General features: G+C 42.2%; 1 protein-coding gene across 1 annotated transcript; it reads left to right on the top strand.

The window, feature by feature from the left end:
- The first annotated feature begins 9,838 nt into the window (after positions 1–9,838).
- On the top strand, positions 9,839–10,393 carry LOC147605701 (uncharacterized). The gene has a single exon (XM_086793636.1). It carries the CDS (start codon positions 9,839–9,841, stop codon positions 10,391–10,393), a length of 555 nt encoding a protein of 184 aa, XP_086649762.1.
- The last annotated feature ends 290 nt before the right edge of the window (positions 10,394–10,683 follow it).

Genomic DNA, 10,683 nt, shown 5'->3' with positions numbered 1-10,683 from the left:
AAACATTTTCTAATTAGAAGCTTCAAAACGGCTACTTTATTCGAATTTGAATTTTGGGAGGAAAATGGAATTTAAAATCTAGCGGATAAAACTATATCATGTAATATATATATGGAAAGCTCTTGATGCGTAGATCACGGATCTGTAATCTCCGCTCAAATCGGAGCTTGTATGTAGAAGTTATGAAGGTCGGAAAATTGTAAAATTGCCCCCTCCCCCTTTTGGGAGAAAAAGTGCACCCTTTGACCACTCTTACACCTCTCTTAAAAACCCAACATTTCAGTCCACATGGCAATCCCCCATTTGGCTCTTCCTTAATCACATTGATTAGGCTTGGGCAAATTAAAGGGCCCAAGAAGACCCCATTCACTTCCTAATGATGTTGCTTGGGATTTTTTCTTTTATTATAGGAACTTCAACACCGGGTTCTTTGTTACATAGGGTTTTGACCATTGGTGTTTGGGAATTGTTTTCTAGGAGTGGCTATTGTAGACGAGGTTTTGTGGTTTAGATCTTGCTGCTTCCTTGGTGACACTAGAGGTTCTTGAGACATGGTGGTTGTATCTTGGGCAGCTCTTTATATAAAGATATGTTGCCCTTATTTTGAGCCTAGGTGAAAAAAAATGGTCAAGCTCATCATGGAGATCTGCATTTGAGGGCTTTAAATATGTAGATTCGGGGTTGGATCCTTTTTTGGGGATGGTTGATTTAGAGAGTCCATCACAAAGAATCTTCCATGGAGAGGGTGGGTATTCACCAAGTGTTGTTTCTAATGTAGGGACTAATCGATGCCTTTGGATAGGGTTATAAATGTTAAGAATCCTAAGTATCTAGAGCATGCAACAACAGAAGCAATGTAAACAAGAGGAGAGAAAGAATGAAAGAAACATAAACAACTTACTAAATCATCATAAAGACACCATACCTTGAGAGAATACAAGATGTATAGAAAGCTTCTTGTATTACTTTCTACTTTAGCCACTTCAAAGTTGGCTTACCCTTCTCCTTCATGTGTTACTTGTCTTCCTACAAAAACTAGGGTCTCTTGCCCTTTATATACAGTCCACCAAGGGCTAGGGTTGGGCCAACCCGAGATCCCTCTTCCACCCACATGCCCACTTTAGTTGAGTGTGTTCCCACCTCCATTACCTCTTCTGCTCATCCTTAACCTTGTACATCAAATATTTCAACACCCCCTGTCAATGCCACCATGGGACAAGCTGAGCATTGTATATACAAGTTCAAAAAAGACCTCCTCTCAACCATAGGATAGAAGATAAGCTAGGTATCCTTTATATCATAGGATTTTACAAAAGAGATGAGTTATAGAATAATGTGGTTCACTCCCAATTCTAGTAAGCATGCTTCACTCCTCAACTAGAAGAGTTGCTCGGAATGTGAGGAACTTACAAAATTCCCCTTAACTTTAGTGACATTTTTGGTACAATCTCTTCCAAAATGACCCTTCTTCTTGCAAAAAGTACATTTCAAGGTGGCTTTGGACGTACCGTGTTTCATCATAAAGGCTTGAGTTTCTCTTTAACTGATCTTTCTTGAAGCATTGAGCTTCAACGTGCTTCTTCTTCTTGCAAAAAATGCATTTCAAGTTGGATTTGGAGTTTTGCAAAAATTCTATTATATCTTGTTTAAGAATTGTTGCAAAAATAACTTTAAATGCTGGATCTAGAAGGTTATTCCAATGTGGTCAAAAGGCTATGAAACGATGAAGGCATTCTCTTCAAGAGCACAACAATAGCATCATCTTCTTCAACTTTGGCATCAATGCCTCTGCAAGTTGTCCCATGATTCTATTCATCTCACTAATGAAGTCTCCAAGAGAGCCACCCTCCTGCATCTCAAGGCCATAAAAGTTCACCTTAAGTGCAATCTTTGAGTGCTTTCCTTTGACTCCATAAAGCTTCTCAAGATCATCCCAAACCTCTTTTGCTGATTTCATATCTGCCACAAGATGGATTAGTTTTTTATGCATATGAAGTGAAATGATATCATGAGCCCACTCATCATCTTCTACCACCTTCAGATCTTCAAGGTCCACCTTCTTTGTGCCTTTTACCAAAGGCCATAAACCTTTTAGCATTAGCATATATCTTACTTGAACTTGCCAACGATAACTTACCAACGATGGAAACCCTCGATCAAACTTCTCAATCGGGGCTCCAATCTCCTTTTACATGATTGATAGGGGTAGGAGAGGTCTTACCACTTGCAAAAACAAGGATAGTGTCTAACTCCATTTACAAGGTAAAAAATAATTCATGTTTTGAAGAGTGTTGTGCTTGAAGCGGGTTCAAGGATTTACAAAATCACCTTGCACTTTGATGTGCAAGAGTGAGTGGAAAACACCTTGGCAATCCTTTGAGAGAAAGGGTTGAAAACTTTAAAAGAAAAACGTTTGAAACCTTAGATAAGGTTTGAAAAGAAACCTTAAAAGAGAGAGGTTTAAGAAAAACCTTAGAAAAAAATGTGTAAAAGCAACCTTAAAAAAGCCTTTGAAATTATTTGATGATGATTTTTTTTTCTAAGAAGAAAAACGGAGAATGTATGCATTGTGCTCCTCTTGCCCTGCGTTGTCGGATAACGCGTTGTTTCCTGCCCTAGTCGCCTACTGCTATAGGTGAGGATGGTTGTGTTTGTTGTGCATAAGGAGCTTATGTTAGCCTACTTGCAATATTGTTGCTGTCTGACGGACGACATAGCCGCCGTCGGACGGACTGCACCTCCGTCACCATCGACGAATGGTGCTGCAGATACCACCAGCCCAGCAGAGGCTGCCCTTTAGATGGCTACTTCCTTTGAAAAGGGGCTAAGAGGATGCACCCAACACCACTTTAGAAGCACATTCGGTGACCCAAGTCTTCACAACTGCAGGACTTCAAAGATGATTGATGACTAAAAACGCTCACGGAATTCTTTGATGGAAAATCAGACGAAACTTCTTCTTGGCGATGAGAATCGTCTTCTTCATCTTATTCCAAGCTTCAAGAGCTTGTTGGTGATGAATTCTTCTTGATTAAGCTCTTCAACACTCCATTTCTCCTACACTTCTTCTTGGAGTTTCTCTCCTTCTTCTACCACCTCTTTCTTGATTGGGAATGGTTTATGAGAGAGACAGAGAGATAAACAAGGGGGATCTCAACCTTAACAAGGCTCTGATACCATGTTACGAATCATGGGTATCTAGAGCATGCAACAACGGAAGTAATGTAAACAAGAGGAAAGAAAGAATGAAAGAAGCATAAACAACTTACTGAATCATCATGAAGACACCATAGCTTGAGAGAACACAAGATGTATAGAAAGCTTCTTGTATTACTTTCTCTTTCAGTCACTCCAAAGTTGGTTTACCCTTCTCTTTCATGTGTTACTTGTCTTGTTACAAAACATAGGGTATCTTTCCCTTTATATAGGGTCCACCAAGGGCTAGGGTTGGCCCCTTTTTCACCCACATGCTAACTTTATTTGAGTCATGTGTTCACACTTCCATTAGCTCTTCCTCTCATCATTAACCTTGTACATCATATATTTCAACAATAAAGAACATTGAGTGTTATTTCATCCTTGTCACAAAATGGAACCACCACTTCATTGTTGGAAATCTGCATGCAACATGTTCATCTTATGAAGTTTAGTATAGCTTGCACCAAGGTAGCCCAATCCCTTCCTAGGATAAAATCCTCTTCTAGGACATAATATAACACACAAATATTACAGTTAAAGGGGTTATAATCCACATAAACAATCCATTCAAAATATCCTAAACATGGCATGCCTTGAGTGCTAGTCTACAAAATCCAGTCATGAGCTTGCAAGCTCGGATCGCCTATACAACACCATAGCTCATATGTCATGAGATTGCTTTGCTTGTAGGGATAGTTTTGAGATTGAATGGTTTGGCCTCCCAAGCTTGTTTAAAATCCAATTTTTATTCTAGGAATCCATTGAAATGGTTCATGTTTTGGAGTCTTAGGTTCTAAAGCTTCAAGTTCTTGAGCTTCCAATTGTTTTTTCCTTTGCAAGCAGTGTTCAGGCTATACAGCCTCACTTTCAAGAAAGTCTCACTTTTAGGAAAGGGTTCTGGTGATAAGAGAAATGTGAAGAATTTTTCATGGAACTCTTAGAAGACATTTTTCTTTCTTTCATCAATGGAGTACTAGGTGTTGTCTGTTGGCCAAGCCGCCAAATAACCGTCAACAACCGTTGAGTCAAAGTGGCACTGCCGAATGTCAGAAATAGCACCCATTATTACCATTTAATAGGTTTCTACTTTGTAAATCCATCGTGGTTAGAACACAATGATATCTCTGTACTTCATTATGACTACAAATGAGTAGTATAAAAGGATGTGCCGAATATTATAATTATGGTTGTTGTTAATAAGGCTTTATAAGACTACTGTCTCTATATATTTCCGACTCTTTGCAATAAAGGAAGATCACTTTCTTTTGTATCATTCTCTCCATATCTCCTGGGTCCGTATGTATGTTTTGTTGTCTTGTCTTTTATCATTAAAAGTGATTCTATCTATTCAGTCTTTCGATATTTCTGTTGTGCAACGATTGGGATCTTTCGCACGAGTCGAGTAGTCTTAGTAGTCGGTTTTGTTTGCATAGTTGCCTATAGCCGATCGATTGTGACTATTTGTTTTGTCCCCGATTCGTAACCAACTTGTGTATGTTGCGTGCATAACCAAAGCCACTTAGGAGGTTTCTCGGGACAATGGTCAGTACCCAACAACACTTTGGAAACCACGATGCATCTTGCTACCTCTTTCTTATGTTGTTTTGCTTACTGCTTGATTGTTTTTGTGTTTGAATCAATATCTCTTTTGTTCGAATCAATCATTCATGTCTGCACATGAACTGCACTACTTGACCTGACGTGAAGCTCGAGAACTCTAGTTCGCCACTCCCAATGAAGCCCCCACAACACCTGAACCCGAAGCATTAGGAACTCAATGGAGTCTTCTTGGGCCCTTTTATTTAGCAGTTTAAGGGAGTCAAACCTTTTCTCTTAAGAAGAAACGTTTTCTAATTTGAAGCTTCAAAACGGCTACTTTATTCGAATTTGAATTTTGGGGGGAAAATGGAATTTAAAATCTAGCAGATAAAACCATATCATGTAACATATCTATGGAAAGCTCTTGATGCGTAGATCACGGATCTGTAATCTCCGCTCAAATCGGAGCTTGTATGTAGAAGTTATGGAGGTCCAAAAATTGTAAAATTGCCCCCTCCCCTTTTTGGGGGAAAAAGTGCACCCTTTGACCACTCTTACACCTCTCTTACAAACCATTGGTTTTTGCTTACATGGCGGGCTCCTATTTGTCAAAAAGTTAAACGTTTCCATAACCTCATGGCAAATTAAAGGGCCCAAAAAGACTCCATTGAGTTCCTAATGACTTGGAATCCGAATCCAAAGAAGAACCCGTAACCCTGCCTCCACCATTGTTCAAACCACCACCCCCACCTTCAACACCACAACCTTGTTTAACCCCAACCCCGCCTTCTCAACTACAACATGCTTCTGTGACCAACTGTCACCATGAAGTATCCCAAGTTCTCTAAGAAATCCTTAAAGGATGCAGATGCTCACATTCTTCTATTTGACAATGATTGATGCGTGAATGTAACCGGCCCTGTGGACCAAAATCTAAAGAAAGCCACCTTCGTCGTCCCAACTCTCCAGAAGAGTGACACTCTTTGGGTTTCTCAATATGAGTACACCCACTTTCCCACCTATGATACCATCAGAGATGCATTCTTTCAAAGATGCAAGCAGTACAAGACTTCCGTGCAGGTTCTTGAATAAGTTATGCTTGATGAATCAAAAAAACCTGATAGTGGAGGATTATGGTGCCAAATTTCGAAAGCTTCTCCATATATTGGATGCAGCATTGGATGCAGCCAATCGGCCTGCAAAGGAAATCCTCAACTTGTACTTCATGAAGGGCATCATTAAACAACTAAAACAGGCAGTAGAGCCGGTGTAGATCTTACCACCATGACTCTGGAGCACCTGGTAGAATCAGCTCTGAGGGCCGAGTGTGTGCTGGTAGGATCTGTCACAAAAGCAAGGGAAAAAGCAATAGCAAAAAGAAGTCCAAAATGTTTGCTTCTAAATCTTAGGATGAGGAAGATGATTCTGATAACTCATCAAAATCAGAGGAGGAGGAGGAAGATTCCTAGCAAGTTAAAGAGCAAGAAGGCAAGAAAGACACCCAAGGAACTGGCTATATCCATGGCGCAAAATCCCCTCCTAGGTCCGGTCAGGTACTTGATGTGCGAGGTGTCGCAATCATGGACATGGAGTTAAAGAGTGCGGCTTAAATGAGCTTTGGTGTTCCTTTGTCTGAACCGCCACACTGATACCATAGAAACATGCCGACACAATGGGAGGAGAGCACCTCCACAATAGCCAGTGATCCAAGCCCCTGTAGTGGAAGTCGTCCAACCTGCCCACCACCAATGGCTATGCTTGATCCATACCGCAGACCCCAATTCTGTCCCTATGGACATTTGCCTCCCAGGGATGTTTCTGGTGCACCACTCCCCATTTTCACATGTTTTTATTGCCATTCCCCAGGCCATCCACAAGTTGAAATGTGACATTTGAAGGAAGCACAAGGTTGAGGTGGAAGGAGCCCAGGCTTCAACATCTGGACCCCCAGTAGTGAATGACGTTGAAATCCAAGATCTAGAGGAGCGAGAAGAAGTCGGGCCGACCAAAAAGGTGGCTGAATCATCAACCATGGCAGTGACATGGTCAATGAAACTCGCGTCTAGCGGAGGCCAAAGATTTGATCTTAGATAAGAGGGGGGGAAGAAAAAGGTTATCACTTAGCAAGAGAAGAACTAGGTCCAAATGGAAGTGTCCAACTCGCTGGATAAGTAGCAGGCCAGAGAGGCACTCAAAAAAAAGGACCTAGAAAGGCAGAAGCCACTCTGCTGTGACCAAAACCCAAAGTTAGTTTACCAGAGATCAACTTGAAGAAGGAAGGCAAAGTATCCTCACCAGCACAGCTACTAAGGCCAAAGAAAAGTTTTCAGAGACACCACAGCCAGAAAGCAGTGAAGAAGAACCGAAGTAGGAAGAAAGCCTACGTCGACTTGCCAAAGTGGAATCTTCAAAGTACAATCCATGGGAAGATCCAAAGCGGCATTCAATTCACATGTCAGTTGAACAGCTCCAAACGCTGGTTCCAGACTTTAGGGAGTAGTTGATTTGCCACATGCTACCTCTGGACGAGAAGAAACCCCGCCAAGGGAAGCCCTTGTCTGTGATGAATCTATCTCGATGATCTAGGTCAAGTTGGACGGAGTGGATATAGCAAACGTTCTACTGGATAGAGTCAACATACTCTCGGCGAATACAACATGTCAAATGCTCAGTTTGAGCAAATGGGAACCCACTCCATTCGCCGTCAAAATGGCGAGTGGTACAGCCACTCGGATTGATCCATGAGCTCACACTCGAGGTAGATAGATTCAGTTTTCAGATCATAATGGTAGTGCTCTGGATGGAGGATATTTAAGGTGCCTACCCAATGCTACTAGGCAATTCGTGGCTCCATCAGGCAAGAATCAAGCAAGATTGGGATGCGAACAAGATAACCATCCGTAGAGGAAAGATGAAAATCTCAATAGCTAGTCAACGGAAGGTGTAAAATCCATCCCGACCCAAAGTTGCCGAGGAAGTGAATATGCTGGAAGGTTTAGACCTTGATGAAGAGGAAGAGTATCTCTAGCATAATGCCAACTTAATCAGCCTCTTCAAGGTTGATGTAGTACAAATAATGGATTGATACAGGCCAGATAGTCAGCACAAAAGGAAAGTGGCCAGGGATCAGTTTGATCCATTGAGAAAAGAGAAATCTCCTAACGAGGTTGAAATTTTTTTGAAGCCTTCGCCAATGATAATAGTACCGATGGAGATGAACCTCGGAACAGAGGTCAACCCAAAGATGGTTTGCGTCAGTGCCAAGTTGGATGCTCCATTCCACAAAGAAGTATGGGTGTTTCTCACATCCTTCAAGGATGTGTTTCATGGAGCCATACAGAAATGAAAGGGATCAATCCCCATTTCTATCAGCACCGGATCAACCTCAAGAAAGATGTTGTCCCTATCCGGCAATAGAGGTATATGAAAAATCCTAACTATGCCAAAAGGGTAAAATAAGAACTAGATAAGCTCTTACATGTCGGATTCATCTATCCGATTGATCGGGCAATGTGGTTGTCCCCGATCAAGAGATTGTTCCAAATAAAAACTACAAGCTCAAGGTCTGTGTACATTACCGAAAGCTGAATGCAACCACCATCTCAGATCCTTTTACTTTACCATTCACGGATTCTCTGATGGATATCGTAGCCGGACATGAAATGTAATCCTTCCTAGATGGATTCAGTGGCTATAACCAAGTCCAGATTGCACCCAAATATCGGGAGAAAACAGCCTTCATCACGGAATGGGGAGTCTTTTAATCTAATGTAATGACCTTCGGGTTCAAGAATGCCCTCGCCATGTTGTAGATGGTTATGAGATCTTTGCCAAATTTCTAAACTCCTTCACGGGTATTCATAGATGATTTCATTGTCTTTGGAAAATCCTCTCAACATCTGACGCCCCTGCAGGTGTGTTTGGCCAAGTGCCGAGTGTCCAAGCTAAGCCTAAATCCTGCCAAATGTGCCTTCGTCATCCAGAGTGGTATGGTCATTGGCCACATTGTTTCTCAAGAAGGCATTGGAGTAGACCTAACCAATCTGGAAGTGATCCGAAATGCTCCGATTCTAACAAGTGTGTGAAGGAGCTATGAAGTTTTTTGGGGCAAGTTAACCTTCCATGTGGATCATTCCACCCTTCTCTATCTTGTGGATAAGCAGAGTTTGGCAGGCAATATGGCATGGTGGATGCTGATCCTGTAGGAATTCTAGTTCACCATATACTGCACACCCCGGCGGGTGCGTATCATATAGTGGTTGATTACCTATCCAAACTGGAATTTAGTAAAGCCTTGATTAGCGTAGCGGATGACCTATCCACTACAGAGATGTTCTTCACAAGTGAAGCCGACATCCTGATTCCACAAACATGGAAGGATGAAATACTAGCATTTTTCACCACCACGGGTCTAATGGAGTATAGCCTTTCTCGGGATCAAAGGAAATGGATTGTTATCCAAAGCCGATCTTTCCAAGTAATAGCAGGCCAGATGTACAAGAAAGGCATTGACCAGATCCTCCGGAGGTGCATTCCACGTCACAAACAAGAAACCATTCTCATGGAGGCCCATCAAGGAAGTAGTGGAGGACACTTAGCATGACAAGGCACAAGACAAAATATCCTCTAGGTCAGTCTCTAGTGGCCATCGATAATCGGTGATGCCTACAAGTGGGCCAAGCAGTGTGATGTTTTCCAAAGGCTCAGCTAGCAGAGACCACATGCCACATAACCTGATCCTTCCCCTCAAGCTATTCGAGAAATGGGATCTCGATTGAGTGGGACCGTTTAAGCCACCACCCTGTTTCACCAAGAACAAATATATTCTGGTGGCAACAACAAACTACAACACAAAGTGGGTGGAAGCCCGAGTGCTCCGGGACAATTCGACCAAGTTAATAGCCAAGTTTCTCTTTGAAATGATCATCAGCCATTTTAGCTCCCAATTGAGCTGATCAGTGACCAAGGCAAGCACTATGTCAATGATGTCAATGATGTCATCTCTAGTTTTGGTCACGCAACATCTCATCATCCACAAGAGATCCACGGTGTACTATTCTCATGCAAACGATCAGTGACCAAGGCAAGCACTATGTCAATGATGTCATCTCTAGTTTTGGTCACGCAACATCTCATCATCCACAAGAGATCCACGGTGTACTATTCTCATGCAAACGATCAGGTTGAATCCACCAACAAAATACTCCAGCGGATCCTGACAAATCTAGTCAATGAAAATTGCACCGACTCGAATGAGAAGCTACACTTAGCATTGTGGGCATTCCGCATCACCTACAAGGTCTCCACAAGAATGAGTCCATTAAAATTGGTATCGGCCACCACAGAAGCAATGGTGCCAATGGAGTTCCTAGTGCCAAGCCTTCAAATTGCCATCGTCGATAAATCAAGCCCCAAAGAGTCTCTACAACATCGTTTGGATCAGCTCCTTGAGCTAGATGAAGATCACTTCAAGAGCTTTTTCATCACTGTAGTGATCCAAAAGCAAAGGAAGAAGTGGGTCGACCGCCACCACTCCAAGTTCGGATTCTTCAAGGAAGAGGATCGAGTCCCTTTGTTCCCAGTTGGGTCTGCATCCGCCGATGAAGCTCAAGATAAGGTTGACTGGACCATTCTGGATTGTGGAGAAATTATATGATAGAACTTTCCTCCTCGGCATGCTCAAAGGGGAGCGTTTCAAGCTAGTCCAACGACTGGGATCATACAACGGGCTAACGCCATCGAATCCATTCATTTATGTGATGGTGTCACTCACCCACTAGCTCAAAATCCATCACATTAACTCGGGTGCCCCTCTCTGAACAATCACTGTAGATTCTCCTAGGAAGTCGAGCAATGGGAGCCCACATCATCATGATTATTCAATGGCGATGTGGCAATCATGCATGACACATAGCACCGTAACTAAATTTGGGTTACCACTAATTG

Source organism: Cibotium barometz, chromosome 59, assembly GCF_041138505.1.
Source record: "Cibotium barometz isolate CiBa-2024 chromosome 59, ASM4113850v1, whole genome shotgun sequence".
Lineage (NCBI taxonomy): Eukaryota > Viridiplantae > Streptophyta > Polypodiopsida > Cyatheales > Cibotiaceae > Cibotium > Cibotium barometz.
This window is presented reverse-complemented; position numbering and strand designations above follow the sequence as displayed.